At 39.5% G+C, this 17711-nt stretch overlaps 1 protein-coding gene across 5 annotated transcripts in view; it reads left to right on the top strand.

Moving 5' to 3' along the window:
* snphb (syntaphilin b) overlaps window positions 1-14928 on the top strand; it is a 28292-nt gene extending 13364 nt beyond the window's left edge. For 2 of the 5 annotated variants that reach the window (XM_015058277.1, XM_015058278.1), the window contains exons 3-7: window positions 3375-3530; window positions 6371-6544; window positions 6974-7078; window positions 8294-8440; window positions 8558-14928. In XM_015058277.1, the coding sequence (XP_014913763.1) occupies window positions 3375-3530; window positions 6371-6544; window positions 6974-7078; window positions 8294-8440; window positions 8558-10484 (2509 nt within the window). In that variant the 3' untranslated portion in view covers window positions 10485-14928. Of the gene's footprint in view, window positions 1-3374; window positions 3531-5028; window positions 6270-6370; window positions 6545-6973; window positions 7079-8293; window positions 8441-8557 lie in introns of those variants that run through there. The other 3 variants (XM_015058280.1, XM_015058279.1, XM_015058281.1) reach the window with 3 other exon arrangements.
* The last annotated feature ends 2783 nt before the right edge of the window (window positions 14929-17711 follow it).

Here is a 17711-nt window from a genome sequence, read left to right as displayed (position 1 = left end):
TTTGGAAGAAAAAAACAAACTTTATTTTGAACCCCTGGTTTCCCAATCTTTTTTTTTGCCCCCCCCCCCCCCCCCCCAGTGGTTTCCAAACATTTTCTGCGCCCCCCACCCCCTATGGATTAACGGGGGGGACATCGACTTCTTTGGGGGCAAAATGAATGTACGTAGCTGAAAATAGACACCAACATCGGTAGCCTTGTTAAGCTTAAGGTTCTGTATTGATATTAGCTAGTCATCTTTTAGCTAACATTACCTGCATCCAACAGCTTTACTCAACTCAGTCGGTTAGTTTGGAGGGAAAAACTGTGAAAAGTTCTTTGCGTTTTGCTGGTTTGCTGCCGTGATTCTAACACAAACCTACGTAGCTCCGCACAGCAGCAGCAGGTCTCCTTCACAGGTGGAAACCCAGCGTGAGCGTCGTAGCGTTCATGTTGCGTTTAAAGGCGGCTCGGAAAAACAGGTTACAACATGTTAACAGTTTTAACTGCTGATAAAAGTGACAGAGGACACAAATATGGGAAGTGTGGAAGCCTCTACTGTATCAAATTGACATAGGAATATCAGAGTTGGCCATTCTAAGGTAAAAACCCAGCGCATACAGTGTTCATGTTTTGGGGGGGCGTCCCACAGTTTGGGAACCTCTACATTAACTTGACATCTAGACTGGATAATATGACTTGATGGGTGTAAGCTTTTTGTGGCAAAAGGAGGAACCAATGGGTATGAGAAGAGTCCTTGCCAAGGCGCATGGAGAAAATGTAGATTCAACACAGAAAGCAGCAAAAGTATTTAATGAACTAAAGATATGTTAAAGAAAAAAGAAATGTAAAACTTCATGTAAAACATTTTTCACTTGTGGTTTCCTAAACCAAATTATCAGCTGGATCCGCTCTTAAAGTTTTCTCAGTTACTGCTTTTGTTTCATTCTGACGTATTTTATTTTTGGAGGGACTGGTGTTCATGTGATGGAGGAAGAGACATGAGGAAGACCAGGGACTTGCTGGATAAACAATTTATCCAGTCTGGCCTGGGATTTCCCCAGGATGAGCTGGGATGGGCTGGGATGGGATGGGATGGGATGGGATGGATGGATGGATGGATGGATGGATGGATGGATGGATGGATGGATGGATGGATGGATGGATGGATGAGTTTACCCTTTACTTTACTTAACTTAGTTCTGGTTTTACTCCAGTACATGAATATTGGCATCACAATGACTGAACAGAAAATAAGGGAATTTCGGACACAGCTAAATAAATAAATCTAGACTTGTGTATTAAAAATTGTCATCAAGTCAAAGATGGACAAATCCTAAATATGACATATTTATTATATTTTATGGCAAAAACTCCCCTCCCATTTAATCTTTTTCTACACTGTTAATTTAATACATGTTTAGGGACAGGCTTCATCTTGTGTCATATCTCTGGCATCAAACAGTCTGCTGAGTCACTGCCCCATGTTCCAGCTGCCATGAATACCAGATCAGAGACAGCTGCATTTGGAATCACACATCCAGTAATGAATCTGAAGGCACATCTCTATATCTACATCAGTGATATCCTGCGTTCAGATGTCTCCAAAGAGAACATCCCTGTAAATGATCCTGATAAAGTCTTAAAAAAAACACACCTGTCTCAGTCTGACACCTGTCTGTTAACTCCCTGAATCTCATTGAAAACATCCTTTTTCTGTGTTTGGTTCAAGTCCAGCTTAATGGCGATCTGCCATGTTATCCTATATTATGTTAATTGAAATGGTTTTTGTCAGTATAGAGTTTTAGCAACTCTTTCTGAATGGACCTCGGTTAAACGGGCAAATCGGATTGTTAATAACTTATCAGAAACAGTGGTATTCCATACAGTTGCTTATTTTTTTCAAATGTTCCTCATATGTTAGTTGGCAATTATTATCCAGTCATTCCTAAACATGGTGCCAGAACCAGGGATATATTTCAGAAGTGACTTACATTTTGTGTAAGTGATTTTCTTCTGTTTATGTAGGGTTTGTATAGCTTTACTTACTTCTGTGTATCATAGGGGACATTTAGTGGCTTAAAGAGATTCCTATTTTACAACACTTGAGGTCACATGTAGAGCTTTAAACTCTTCTAATGGCTATTGCAGAAAACTCACTCAATGATCATTAGCACAGTGCCTCAAGATGACATGGAAGCTTGAGAGTTCCTAATTAGCATAATTCTTTCAACTTTATTCTTTAATCACTGCTGCAGTAATACTGAGGGAGAAATGAAGCACTGTGAATACTTTCTGGATGCACTGTATGTGTTTATTTTTTTATCAATAAGTAAGTTAATGTTTGTGTGTAATTCTTTTGGCGCATAGAAGAGTTTTGTGTAAGGTATGAGATGGAGATGAGCTGAAGTGTCTGCACACCAAATGGATCCTAATGCAGTTGTGGTCAGACAATTTGTGGGTCAGTGGTGCATAAATATTCAAGCCAGTCCTGAACCCATCTGTCCATATTTCATGTTTCAGACAAACAAGTTGTGAAGTTATAGTGGCAATGTGGTCTGTCAGTTTGCTTATTTAAAAAAATGCATAATTGAATTTTGCCTTTACAAAAATGTGTCGCCTTTTTAGTGCCTGAGGGATCTGTGTCATCCAAATATAGAAATGGAAACTCCTGGGATCCAGGGAGAGTGGTGGTATTATTTTCTAAAACCAGAGTTTGTCCTACACGGGCCAGAAAAGACAAGGAAACAGGAACATGACTTCCTGGCTATATTGATTGTTGCACAAATTGACATTGCTTAATGGAAACAAAGCAATTTCAAAAAGTTTATTGTGCTAGGATAACCTGAAAGATTTTGCACTAGGATGAGGTGGTTTATTGAAGTAGGTGTATTTCACAAAACTGCAATAGAAACACTTTTTTGCATCACACAAGTCACGTGATCAACGTGACAGTACCGGATGATACTGCTGACGAAAATGACAAAAAACATAACAGGAAGTGGTAGGAGGATGATAGTTTGTTTTGTTTTTTGTTTTGTTTTTTTCAGACAATGAACAGCTGTTAATTTAGTGCCTTTTCTCTGTGGAACTGGGCCTTTGTGTGGTCATGTTCTGACCTGTCCCCTTTATTTTAACAGACTACTTAGAGAAAATAAGTTGGCTCGCATCTTTCTTACACAAACAAATGCGGAAAGTTTTTAGAACCTTTCCACATATAACTTAATACAGATGAACTGCATTAGTTAAGCTTAGGTTATTTCTTGTACATAAGCTCTGTCATCATTTTCCTCTCTGACAGGTGTTAAGATGTCTGCTTTTTACGGTCACGGTAATGAGCAGCAGCCTCAGTCTGAAGCCATGGTGTCCTCCTCTCTCATTTCTCCTCTTCCTCAGATTCAACCCTCTGAAGGCGCTGCAGCCCAAACGCCGCTTGCAGCAAATACTGGCGTCCTCGCCCGTGCCGGCGGCTTCCAAGCCGGCATCGGGATCGGGGACGAGTGCAGCCGCGGCCACTGCGCCGGTGGCCATTCCGGTGCCTGCGCCCCCTGCGTGAGACACTGTTGAATTGCAGTCTCAGCGAGCATGCTCCCCGGCTGTAGCTGCAGCTCTGACGCTCTAGCCACTAAAACCAGAAATGGAAAACAAAGGCAAATTTTTAAAAACTTTATTTTGCTGCTCTTGTTGAGCTTTTGTTCGAGCAAATAGATGAGGTAGACCTGCTTATACCTTACACTCTGCTGGTAAACGTGAACATGGAGTTCATATTGGAGGACCGGTGTTCTTGTGAGATCGTGTTTAGTGGCTATAGTGGAAGCAGCTGTGCTAAGAAAGCATTCTGTGATCATGAGTGATCACTGGTTCACCACTCACTGCTTAGCCTGTGGATACATTTGAGACACTGGCTTCACTTCAAATGGGAAATATCTTATTGTTTAATTTTGTTGTTTTTCTTCTTGTATCTGATTTATCAAAAAGACTGAAGCCTTTTAAACTTTATCTCCATCATGTAGCAATAGCTTGCTGCTCATGCTGACATCTAATGCTCACCTTCACCTGACTGACCTGTCACAGGCACCGTCTGTAGATGAATAAACCAGACCAGAGACACTGATTCTCTGTGTATTGTGTCACTTCTTAGACTCATCCCCTGTTTTGAGCTGCTCCTGTCTGCCTGGTTCACCTTTCGTTAATGTCTGGGCTTGTTTGTCATATATTGATTTTCAAAGATCTGTTGAGCTGTCAATATCTGACCTCCTCCCTCGTTGTGTTGCACAGGACACGATGACACTACACAAGCAAAGCCAATATGTAGACATTTTGATGCTTTAGCCCAAAGAGCTTGAAATTATTTTCTTTTGTAAGCTAACAGTTAGCCACTTCTCCACAGTGAATCTGTCAGCTTTAAATCCATTTTGCTACTCGTTGAAGTTGCCCATCTCTTTTGGGACTGGTAAACACCAGGTTACTTAATTTTGAGTTTCTTCTCCAAATTAAGGGTTTCAAGTTGATCCTATAGCAAGAAATCCAATTCATCCACCATTAACCTTGTATCTAGCTAGCTAGCTGTTTTCACCACTGCAAGATCAGCAAAAATAATTTAAAAGAGTTAATGTATAAAAACTGTTAGATAGCCCATGTTTAAGCATCAGTATATTTGTGAGAAATTATTAAATATAAACATAATCCTATTATTTTTGTTTAATCGTTAAATTAGTAGTTTAAATGTATGTGGGTGAGATTTTATGAGAGCTGTTGGAGGTTATTGAAAGACTTTTACTTTCATAACATTCTAAAATTGTACTTTAAAAATAATAGAGGAAAAAACCCGTTTCCCTAAGTCATGGGTTCCCAACTGTGACCAACTAAAAAATAGGACCAGAGAGCACCGACAGTCTATTGATAACCTGGTGACGCCGTAAAATATGTGTAATTATTTCACTCTGTATATAATTATATGCTTTTTAAATGCATTTATGGTTTAGGACTAAAATGGTATTATTTACTTTCATCATTTAAGAAATTTAAATATTTAATGGAATAGTTTTGATACATTTATTTGTTTCATTGTACATTCACATTTGATATAATTTTTTTTCTATTTCGGCCCTCAACACCCTGACCCCTACTTTGGGAACTGCTGCCCTAAATGACAACAAGAAGCAAAGCAAAGACTGGAGCCTTGGGTTAGCTTGTAGTTACCGTGTCCTGTGTGTAAATTCCTCATGGCTGCTCTGAGTAGATCTGCTTGTCTCCTCTTCCACTTTTGGTGGTCAGTGACTGGGCAACAGTCATTAAAAAATAAAAAAGTATGTTTTTCTTTAAAACCTCTCTATAATTATAGAACACAGATATAGAAGTTGCCCATCACAGAGCATTCTTCCTTTTTCCCGCCTGGGACGGATGTGCTTTTACATAAAAGGCTTTACTTTCTTGACAGAATCCAGAACTTCTGAACATCAGCATGTTTTTATATAAAAGCTGGAATCATGGGCAAACAGCTAGCAAAATCCTACTCATCCATAACAATTGGATGTAGAAGAATGAAAAAGGTTGACAATTTTTTCCTCTGTGTTTAAGTAAAAACAACAGGGGGGGAAAGGCAAAAAACATAGAGCCCTGCTTTCAGTCTTTTAACCTCTTGTTTTATATGTGTTGGTCTGACAGAGAGTGCAAACAAGAGATGACTGTCTACTACAGGTTAAATTTTTACCAGGAATATGCAAATATTGCTATTCCTACTAACTTTCAAGCTGTCTTTCATTATCCTGAAGCAGTTCCCTACTGCAGCATCCTTTGGCTATACTGTAAATTGTCTTATAGTTTCTGTTGTAGGAGTGATAGAAAGGTCTAGTGATCAGCTCTACTGCATTTTTTGAAGCAAAAGATTTTCTTTGTATTGAAATAAAATAGGTTTTAGCCATATTGTCATCATTTCTGTATCAGTATTACCTAGTGTTCATAACCTCTGCTGTTTAGAATCATTTGTGTGAAAACATATTTGGCATAAAGTGCTTCTGAATATCCAGGTTTTTATGAGCAAATGTTAGTTTTGTCATGACACATGCTATGCTATCCATCTAAGACGCCTCTGGCCATTCTTTTTCTCACTTTTAGATTGTGTTTTAATATCCACACTATTAGTTTATGTTTTCCGTCAGTGCAGCCCTACAGCAACAGATTGTCCAAATGCAGAGCCTTTCAGAAGGCATCATCACCTGGGTCAGTTCAGTGCTTGGTGATATTCATTGCAGCCACCACCTGAGAGCTTCTCCTGTCCCCTCAGGACAGGTGCAGTTTGCCTGCATGTGTTCACACACATCGCGTCATGCAGGTACGGTTTGCTGATCCGCCTTCTGCGGTTTAACACCTTCCTGTTTCTGCCTGCTCAGGTTTGACTACTGCAGGTTCATAGAGCTAGATTATGTCCCCATGGAGTCGGGCTACATGGTCTCAATGCGTCCCACTAAAGGCTATACATCGACCAAGTCGCCCACTAAAGGATACACCTCCACAAAGTCTCCGGATCGCCGCTCGACAAACTCTCCATCCACGCCACGTTCCCGGTCTGTGGAGAGTCCAAGTCTTGGTGTTTTTTGAGCATGGGAATGTTTTTGGTGTCTCACGATGTCTTACAGTCGGAAATAAAAGCTGTCTGTGCACCAACTAATTAGCTTGCTTTTGTTGGATGCTACTTTGCTTGTCTTTTTTTAAATCACTGAGCCCATTCCCTTCTTGATAATAATATTATCAATATCCAGAGAAGTGTGTGTTCACGTTCCTCATGCAGGCTTATTTTCTGTTGATATCCACTTAAATGTCTGAGTGTTGTGATCTGTCAGTGTGTATGCTGCAGTGGCATGCTGGTGGCCACGAGTCAGTGCCTTGTATTTATGTGCATTTCCGTCTTTGTATGTGTAGTAGAACTGCTTATCAGTCCACTTGTGGTCTTTAGTTGCATGGTAAGAGGTAAAGAGTTGGTTCGTTCTTTCCAGGCGGCCTCCAGCTGCACCCAGTAATAGAGATCATGGCAATGCCTCCGTCAGCAGTGGCAGCAACTCAGGCTCGTGTAAAGGCAGTGACTGCAGCCCCACCAAAGGGTAAGAAGTTCTGAACAATAAGAGTGTTGCATAGATTTCACATTGCCAAGTCTATGCAATGTGAATGTGATAGTATTAACTCAAACCAGCATGATATTTTTGGAACCTACAAAATGAACTGCTATTTTTTTCTAAACAAAGACGCTAAAAGAATTGTCAGGTGTTAACTGCTTATTCCATTCAAACATATTCCTTTAACTACAGGAATCCCGACATTTCTTTCAAAGTTGTGTAAAAAGACACAATCAGCTTAATATTAGGATTCTAGTCTGTTTTTTTTTTCTTTGTATTATAGTCAAGACATAACCTGAGACCAAATCGAGACCAAGACCAGCACCATGCTCTGCATCACACAATGAAATGTGAAACGTTTTATTTGTTTAATTCCCTAAATATACTAACTATATAGGGTGATGTTAGTTTTTGCAGCTTGGTGTTTCCATGTTTTAGTGCCATAAAACATATGTGATATACTGCACACAGGTTGATAAATTAATGTGTAGCTAATATTGACTAAATCTAATTGTGTGAGGTCTGGGTAAAGAATTTTGGTACAGAGGCAGATTGCTTATGCTGGCTAGCTTGCTATAATTACTTACACTTAGGTTACCTTTCTCTGTGCTCCCTTTCTAAGTGACAAAAAAACATTGGTATGGTCCCCACCATCTGTAAAAGTAAAGGACTGTGGGATTTATAAGTCACTGTATGCTTTCTTCTGGATCTTGTTTTACAAATATATTATTTATGAATTGTATTTCTGAAGATTTTGCAGACATCTTTTCTCACATCCAGATAACCAGAGCTCACTTTTTTTTTTAACTGCAAGTGAAAAGAGGTGTGAATGGGTGGCAACGGTAACAAAAATCATACAATTAGCAATGAGTCATGTTATTGCTTAGATTTGAATCAAGGATGTTAAATAATTTGGACAGTATTCTGGCAATTTAGTGATAATTCCACAGTAATGACTGGTCTTGTCATTAATGTCCAAGACCAAGACAAGTCCAGGTGCTGGGAGAGTGTCAAAAAGTCTTGTGACCAAAACTGTTTTCTAGTAAAAACAACCCTGATTTTAACTCATTTTTAAAACTTGCAGTAAATTTCAGGATTTCTGAGCTATCATACAGAGCCTGTCTTTTAAAACAAGCCAATCAACTTATTAATACTCAACTTGTGGCGGATCACTTATATTTGGTTATGTCTGCTATGTCCCAGACGTCAGAAGTACACCTCATGTACGGACAACCATGGTATTCGCCCTCCTCCCCCAGAGCAGTACCTCACGCCTCTCCAGCAGAAGGAAGTGTGTATCCGACACCTGCGAGCCAAGCTCAAAGAGACCATTAACACCCTGCAAGACAGGTGAGATACTGAGACAGAATTACAAAAACCTGGATAGAAACTGATGTTTAAAATGTCTTTCTGTATTCCACTTAGTTTTGATCATTCTGCCCTTCCTCTCACTTTTCAACCTTTTAGGGACACAGAGATCGATACACTGCGAAGTAAGCTTTACCGAATGCAGGAAGACTGGGTTGAGGAGGAGTGTCACCGCGTGGAGGCTCAGTTAGCCCTGAAGGAGGCCCGTCAGGAAATTCAGCAGCTCAAACATGCAGTGGACACAGTTCGTACCCGACTTAGTGATGCCGGTGGGCTCAGTGGAGACGTAGGGGTTCAAAAGTACTTCCAGGACATCAATACTCAGAATCACAAATTGGAGAACCTTTTGCTTAACATGGAGATAGCACAAGCCGGACTAGCCAAGGAAGGAGAAGCCATACCAGGCTGCAGGACCCGTGCTGGGGGCTCAGCCCCAGCATCTGTTTCTGGAGAAAGCCCTGGAGTTGTACCTAAGTTGCCAGTGGGAGGGAGGGGGTCTTGTTCTTGCGATGGCTCTCCAGCCCGTTCTCTGACTCGGAGCTCCACCTACACCAAGCTGAGCGACCAGGCACTGGGAGACCGCAATTGCAATGATGCAGACTTTCCTTGCCTCTCAGCTGACGGCACACAGGACAGCGGGTTTGTGTGCTGTGGAGAGAACAGCGTCCCCAGCCGGGCAGACCTCCTCCTGGAAGCCGCCTACCTCTCAGAGGAAACGGCATCTTTGCTGAACTCTTACACGCAGACCTTCTCCCACACTTTGCCTCATTCTGCCTCCCTCTCTCTGCCTCACACCTACTCCCATACCTTACCTCATTCTTTCCCTCACAACATGTCCCACTCCATGCCACACACGGTGCCTCACTCCTCCACCTATGAGAAACTCTGCACAGGCGAGCGGCTGGCTCCATTTCGTTGTAGTTTGGGTGGAGTGAGTTGCATGAGCCACCCCTGCCTGTCCCACCACCACCTGTACCTGCACCCCCTGAGGGAGGCAGGCATTCAGACTGAGAGCTGCCCCATCCCTGCAACAGCGGGATATCCCTCTGATCTGGATACTATTGCAGAGCAACGTACATTTCGCTCTCAGGCCTGCAGCCCCACCTCCACCTGGATGTCTGATGAGGGGGAAGAGGATCTGGACTCCATCACCACCACCACTTCAGTGACAACAGCGACCGTGATGAGCACAGCCACTGAGCCAATTCCAGTTTCCAAAACACCACTGGCTCCACCTCTTCCGCGATCCGCTACTGTGGCATTTTCCATGGAGAGTCCTTCGTATCAGGCAAATGAGGAAGAGGAAAAGCAAGAAAGAGAAAAAAGAGAGAAGGCAGGAGAAAAGTTGGAAAACACTAAAGTCAGACAATCAGAAGAGGAGCAGCAGACAGTTCAAAGCTCAGTGGAAGGGACTGAGGTACTGCATGAAGAGGTAGAACAAAGAAAAGTCTGTGATTTAGCAGGAAGAATGCAGGGTGAACTTAATTTTGCAGGCTGCTGTGGAGAAGACAAGCAAGATGACCAGAGAGTGGAGGACAAGCAGCAAGAGGCCGGGATTGGAGAAAGATCCACAGAGGAAACGAGCCCTGTGATTACTCCAGAGTACACTAGACTGTCTCCTGGTGCACAAGAGCCTCAAACATCCCAGCCTCCGAGGAGATCTATCTCCCGTGAAGAGATAGCTGGTGTCACAGTGGTGGAAGTTCATGACGAGGATGATGACGAAGATAAGACTAATGAACAAGAGGCCACAGGGGTTGATGTAGCAGAAGACGAGGACTCTGGGAAAATCCAAAAAAGCTACTGGAGTCGTCACTTCCTGATTGATCTGCTAGCGGTGGCCATCCCTGTGGTGCCGACGGTGGCGTGGCTGTGCCGTGGCCCGGTCCGTGGCGGCCAGCCTATGTATCACTTCGGTTCACTGCTGAGAGGCTGCTGCACTGTTGCACTGCACTCGCTGCGCAGGGGCGGTGGCCTGAGACATTACCCCGCAGGCGGGGGGGATCTTGGGGGCACACAAATATAACAGAATGACATCTTTCTGGTTCTTTACTGTGGTGTCACTTCTCCTGTGTGGTCTGTAGTGTGAGACCATTGCTTAAAGTGCAAGGACAGGAAGAGCAAGAACTTCTTGTTCCTCTGCTTTGGATGGTAATAAAGAATGGGAATGTTAGGAACAAGAGTTGGGCATCAAAGAGGAAGACCTTTGACCAATCAACTCTACTCTGTTTGACCCTGCAACATATTGTAAAAGCAAGAAAGACAATTACTTTTTCTTGCTTGGTCCTTGCTGTCGTTACCAAAATATCCATGTACTGGCTTGTGCTAGCTGAATGAGCTGCTTGAAATGAATGATCACTGCTTTGGAGTTGATTGTTTAATTTATTTTTGAATGTAGAGAAAATGTTCCTTGCCATGTCAGCTGTCAGTTATGACGTAATACGATGATCACATGTTGGTGAATGTGTACATAAATACTTTATATGTATGTGTAGGCGTGTATATGTAAAATTAAATTAGAACAAACTAAGGTAACGGTTGTTGACCAGTGGTAGTGGAAAAAAAATCCACTTTTATCCAAAGCTGCAGACACTTTTCACCGATAACTTCAAGAGGTAATAGATTGAATTTGTCTGCTGTGGAGAAAAAACATGGTAGACACAGAACTCAGGTATCTGCTCAGGGTAGAAACACAACCGATCCTGACAGGCGGCTTTGCACCGTGGTATGTTAAATGAACTTCAGTCAAAAGCAGTTTATTCTTACTGGCTCCCTCTCTTTAAACTGGCAGTGAAGATATGTATGATGAAAATGTAGTCTTTGATATCCAAGCTGTCTGTAACCTCCGTATGGCTTGTTGACTGCAGCATAAGAAATTTGCAGAGCGCAGACTTCATGGAAAGGCCTGGCTATTACAGTTCAGATGTTTATAAACAGCCTCTTTAGTGTCCACTGAAAACACAAAAGGTTTAGATCGGCTAGAACAGGAAGAAAACGCTTCACTTTTCTTTCACTTCCTGACACAAGTCGTTCTGAATTAAATGACTGCTTTAGAAGTTAATGGTTCCCTCTACTGGCCAGAAGTAGAAGTGAATAAATTCAAAGATATGACATTTATTCTTTAGATGAACTTTATTCCTTTTCTAAAGGTTTTCTTAATGACAACTTTAGTAATGGTAAATTATAATATTATTCAGTGGAAAGGAACTTGGATTATGTTGTTCTTTTACCTTTATCCAATGTGGTGCTCAGCTGAAATGTTTCCATTTTCAGGGGAGTAAAATATTCTAGATGAAAGGAGACGCGACTACCTTTAGCTCCAGCAATGGACAAGACATAACGGTGAATGGAGGTAAACGCATTTAGAGTAGAATTGGTCAGGCATTTTTTAAAATAGAAATTTAAATCATTAAGAGCACATGACAGTGAGGTCATGCGCTAATTAATGATTGCAGAGTTATAAAGAATAAAGATTATTTGTGATTTTATTAACCTAAAATCTTACATGATCCTCTCTGAGCATTTATTTCTTATAACTAAATGTATTTTCTGTGACGGTCAGTCGTTTGTCTGGATTTCCCATCTGTTAACTGATGGAAGATCATCCAGTGAATTTAGCTGTAATCCAGTTTCATGTTAAACATATCTGTTGGAGTTAATCTGGCTCTGATTAGGTGCAGCAGTGCAACAAGTCATCCAGATGTGTCTTAGTTTCACAGGGACACGTACCTCGCTGTGTAATTATTTAAACAAACATAAAAGAAGAAAGTTAGCCTAGCTTTAAACACTTCAAAAATACGCCTCAGTACATAAAAACAGACCACTTCACAGTAGCTTCCACCGTCATGGTGGAAGTTCAGACAGAAGTAATGATAACCTATGAACAATGTTAGCCATTACTTTGGCTAACATTCAGTCTTTTTTTTTTTTTTACAGCAAACAACCTGTGCAGGTTTTCCTGTTAGTTTTCTCTACATGTGGTAGACTGCATCCTATTCCCTTGTTTGCTCTGTAGTTTATTTGTTGTGTTCTTTTCAGTCCAACCCTTCTTCTGCAATCTGCTTCTGGAATCGACACTGATCTGCTTTCTCGCAGATTGCTGATTGTGTTTCTACCCTGAGATTGTTTTCATTAGACTCACCTGTTTATTTTCACTGTATCACTTGTGTGCTAAGTGTTCTTACAGCGATTTAATAATGCCGTCCCCTCCCGCCCCTCCAGATGTTTACCCTGTCCATTAATTTCTTGCCATTAAATAATTAGTCCACAGACAACACATTCAACGCTCATGATATCCTTACACCTGCTCTGAATCGTCCTTTAGCTATTCTTACCCTTCTAACTAAGGGTTAGAATAGCTAACTTAGCTATCTTGAATATCTCTGAAAGAACACTAAATAAATCAAAGTTGGGTTTTTTTTGGTGATAATTCATGAAATGTTATGGAAAATTCAGTGTGTAAATTTTGTACATTGAGAAATATATTGCTCTTAGACTATTCCTCCCTAATTTGTGCCTTTTCATTTGCCAAATTCACAACGGTGTCTGGGGAATGATGTGGGCCTGGAATATTTTCTATACACAGTTACCTATATAGCTGTTTAGTGTACCGCTGGCAGAGTCAGAACTCTTTAGTCATACAGTGAAGTCATGATCAAACGTCTGTAGATACTCACTATCTCAGTTTGACACCATCGGTAGATCTGAGTGAAGTGAGTTGTGCTCAGTCTGTGATCTGTGCTGTATATTTCTGCTAACCCTGATGCTCTTGTGCTGTAGCTAGTCTTTAACTGTCGATATGTATTCTCAAGTCCATCGTACAAAAATTAGTCCATCACAAAAACAAACTGTGTGTCTTAAATTGTCTTGCAAAGACATTCTAGAAATCTGTTAGGGCAAACTCACTTACTTTTTCAAAATGTGTTGTTTGGTTCCAGTTGCATTCAGCTGAATTTTATTTTCTGTGTATCTGTTATCAGGCTGACGTTGGTGTTTGCTGATGTCAAAACTCAAGAAGCATATAACAGATTGATGGTTAAGTACCACTAAGGTAAAGCATTTTTCACTTAGCATTCAAGATACTGACAAAATACATTCTGCAAATATTTAAAAGAAATAATTACATTTAAGACTATATTTTATTACATCCACAAATTGCAATGCCTTTTTTTTCTGTTTTTTTTTTTTTTTTTTTTTTTTTTTGACAAACCAACATAAAATGAAGCATAATTTTGAAATGGGGGGAAAAGCATAGCTTTCTAGTTTTTAATTTCTTTTTAACAATCTGTTTTGGTGAACCAAAACAAATTATTTTTTAGCTACTATTTTTGCCCATTCTTAAGAAATAGCTCGTGTTCAATAATAAAGAGTAGAAAGTGTCCAGACTACATGTACTTTCAATCATCAAATTGAAAGTATATATAAAACATGTTAACTCACAGCACACTGTCAGTTACAAAATAACCACATAAAAAAACTAACATGCAGGCCCAAGATAATTTTTTGGAGATGAAAAGTTCCAACAAAAATGCCATATAACTCTAAGGGCTATAGAGGCTGCAAAGAGCAAAATGACAGGAAAAGGAACAGTACAACATCACACTGTGTAGTAATATTCAGAGAGACGGAACATCCATGAATGACTTCATAAAATGATATAGGCAAATACGTTTATGATAAAAACATAAAATGGAAAGTAAGAAAATGTCAAACTTCTTAAAAGACAGAAATCACAGAGTTTGCGTTTTAGGATGACTGTGTCTGAATTCAGTCTGTGCTGCTCGTCTTCCTCAGATGAAGGTTCTGCTGGCCTTTTTACTTCTGTATTCTGGTATAAATGTGTCTCCACTGAAAGTGAATCTAAATGTTTCTGTTAGATGTCAGAGTCAAACACAGACGCAAGAATCCTCTGGAACCACCAACACGTGAATACGCAATGTCCTTCTCTTTTTTAAGTTTTTACTGCCATATATTGCACTATTATTCACTTTATATGTTTTAAGGACTTACTTGAAGTCGACTGTACATGTATCTGTACCAACTGTTGTTTCATCACTGATTATTTTTGATGCTCTGTTAGGTCCATAAGGGTTGGTAGTGGTACACTTCTTAATGGAAAATGGAAAATCAGATATTTAATGTTGATCATTTTTGTATGATAAAAACTGTAATTTGTCATTCTTTAATCCTTAAAATGAGCTGCTCTTAACGAAAGTGAAACCTCCAAACCGATGCTTATTGCTATAATCTGACTGGTAAAGAAATTACAACAATCATGAGTTTATGTTTGGGGTAACCATGGAAACTCTTGTCTATTGTTGTTTCATAGAAGGTTCTAGAGAAAGAACATGTCCTCTGTTGTTTCTCTGTGTTGAACTGTAGATTTGATCCCTTGTCTGACTGTATGAAGGGAAATTAAGAGGCAGAAACCATGTTTTTAAATAAAGCCATATGCTGTAGAGCTGTCAGGGTGAAAGTGTGGGAATGTGAGAGTCAGCCTCTCTTCTGCAAAGTAATGTAAAAAAAAGAAAAAGACAAAAAAACACAATACCAGAGTTATGTGAAGCAATCCTACAGTATCTTGTAGTTTGCTTTCACATTGTTACTAACCACAGGCTGCTGTGACTAACAGGGTAATAAAGCAAAGAAAGTTTGAAGTTGTCATCTGTAGAGACTTAATGCAGTTTACTAGGAACATCCTGAGAAATGAGAACAAAGAAAAGTCAATTTATCGCAGTAAGTTCAGACTTATATATTTTCATATTCAGCACACAGACTCAAATGTTTACTTCTATTTATTTTGTCAATTATGTATTTCAGCTAATTAAATCTTACAGTTTAGGGTTTTTTGTTTTTCTTCAGAAAATCTAACACAGAAATACGCTGGACTCCCGCTTAATCAAAGTTCAGTTTTTGCATATTTTTTAAAATATTTTGCAAAAGATTTGCCTATGCTTGGGCTTTTTTGTGGAGGGTATCAAAAATAAACAAAGATACTTTGGCGCAATGCAACTTGACACCCTACTGGCTGGAGTTTGCAAAATAGTCAATCTAGAAACTCCAATCATTTTCCTCAGAGCTGATTGGCTACACCCCCAAGTAATGGAGGACCATTGATGCTAGCTTCTGCAGACATGCTAAAATGGTTTCCACTGTGCACATTGATGCATATTTAGATGTATTTATTTGGCTATTACAATATACACTAAGTTATTCTACAGGAGGTCTAAACCTTTTGTTTCAGTGGATCTGAGCTACTCCAGGGCAGCTTCTGGGGTCCACTGCATAAATATCGACACTAGCATGTCTGTGAGTTGTGTTTCTTGAAACACCAATTCCACTTTGTAATTCTTCCTCAAACTCTTTAACAAGTTTGGCTTCACAATCCTGCTGAGGCTGCAATTTTTCTGTTTGCTTTTTTCGACCAAACTTTTTTTTTTCTTCCAACCAACTTTCTATTCACATGCAAACATTGCTGCAACACTGTTAGCTGTCAACAAGGCAACAGGCAGTCTTGGCTATGGTTACAACTGTATCAACTGTACCAACATTTCTGTATTAAAGACCTTAGTAAGATGGTCTTATGCAATTACTAGAGAAACTGACATTTGGGTTTTCATCAGCTGTAAGCCATAACCATCAACATTGGCATAAATAAATGCTTGAAACATATCACCCCGTTACTAAGTGAATCCGTTTGATATCAGAGTTTCCCTTTTTGAAGTGAATTATTGAATTAAATAATTAGATGATATTATCCAATAATTAATAATTTGATAATGTCATCCAATTATTTGGATTATATTCTCATTTACTGACATGCACATGTAGTTAAGGTCACATGTTTCTATCCAGTCAGGCTTGTTGTACAGAATCTCCCTGCTTTCGAAACAGAAATGATTTTGCAATATTGGCCTGTAAAGTTCACATCTTAAAGTCCACATTTTATAAAGTTTTATTAATTGATTATGATATGGGAATATCTCTTACTGATGTTCCCAGTTTTCATTGTTAACAGGTACAACTTATTTTTCTGACGCATTGGATATACATTTTGGTTTTGCATTATAAAACAGTTTCACCTGAGGTTAATTCAAATTGACAAGATTGTTGCACATACCTATTGAGGAAAATGTGTCTTTCTTTCTTGAGAGTTGCCATCCAGTTGAAGGGGATTATTTCAATTAATCAAAAAGTGAGCAGGGGAAATTATTTGTTAGAAGCAAATACATTATGTCAAAATGTTTTTGGTTGGGCTGGACGTTAAGCGACATCCAATCAAAAATGACCACAGTTGTGAAGGGTATCCAGATAAAAGCTCCTTTTTTTTCAACCTCAGATCTCCTCCAGGGGGCGCCACTGATCACTTCCTGTAGGCGCTCCTCACTTTGATGAACTCTGGTTCATCACAGTTGGGCCAAGATAAAAATTGTCTTCTGCCATTTTAAAATAGTTTCAAAATGTTGCTGATATAAAGCAGATATCATTAAGAGTCTTTAACGTATCATCTTATTTCAACAATATCGTTATATTTGCTCATGCATATTTATTTGCTGAAAAAGTAATACAGAAACTATGGAAAGCAACTTTTAGTGCCCCTGAAAAAGCTGGACATCTGTAGAATGAGTTTATTTGCTATAACATTTATGACATTTAAATTAATAGAAGTCAAGAAGAATCTTAAAACTTTTTTGATGTCTATTGGATATGAAATAACAGTTAAAAAAAAAAAAAAACTCCAAAACTTACTTTTACTGCAAGAAACAGATCTTGCATCTGTGTTCAAAAAAATCATCCTTAAAAAATCCAAACTATCCCTTTTAGATAAAGCCTGGGCAGCGATGGAACCAGCTGCAGGTTGGTGTGCAGGACCGATGAAGACAAACATACAAACGCATCAGATGGTAGAATATTAATTCTTCTCACAGTCATAAAATATTAAATCAATTTCCTCAGTTTCCAGAATATTTGAGCTTTGGAAATCCACTGATATTTTGCCCTTCAATGACTTTTGAGCAGAACCATGTACACCATTTATTTCGAATCATTTGCCTTTCATGTACCTGAATGTTGAACACAGTGGCTATTGCTTTTTAATCAAGTTGGGCAATAATTTCTAATTAAATATTAAGATTATTAACAATGTTGAGCACATTAAATTCAGTTTTGTCAGTTTATATATTTATAGCACCAATTTACAAGATATTGTCTTAATAGCATTCACATGGCAAGACACTGAGATGATTTAGTGAAA

The sequence above is a fragment of the Poecilia latipinna genome, unplaced genomic scaffold (genome assembly GCF_001443285.1).
Source record: "Poecilia latipinna isolate Pla-1442-1.1 unplaced genomic scaffold, P_latipinna-1.0 Scaffold1529, whole genome shotgun sequence".
Lineage (NCBI taxonomy): Eukaryota > Metazoa > Chordata > Actinopteri > Cyprinodontiformes > Poeciliidae > Poecilia > Poecilia latipinna.
The sequence above is the reverse complement of the archived record's forward strand: the minus strand, read 5'-3'. Positions and strand labels throughout refer to the sequence as shown.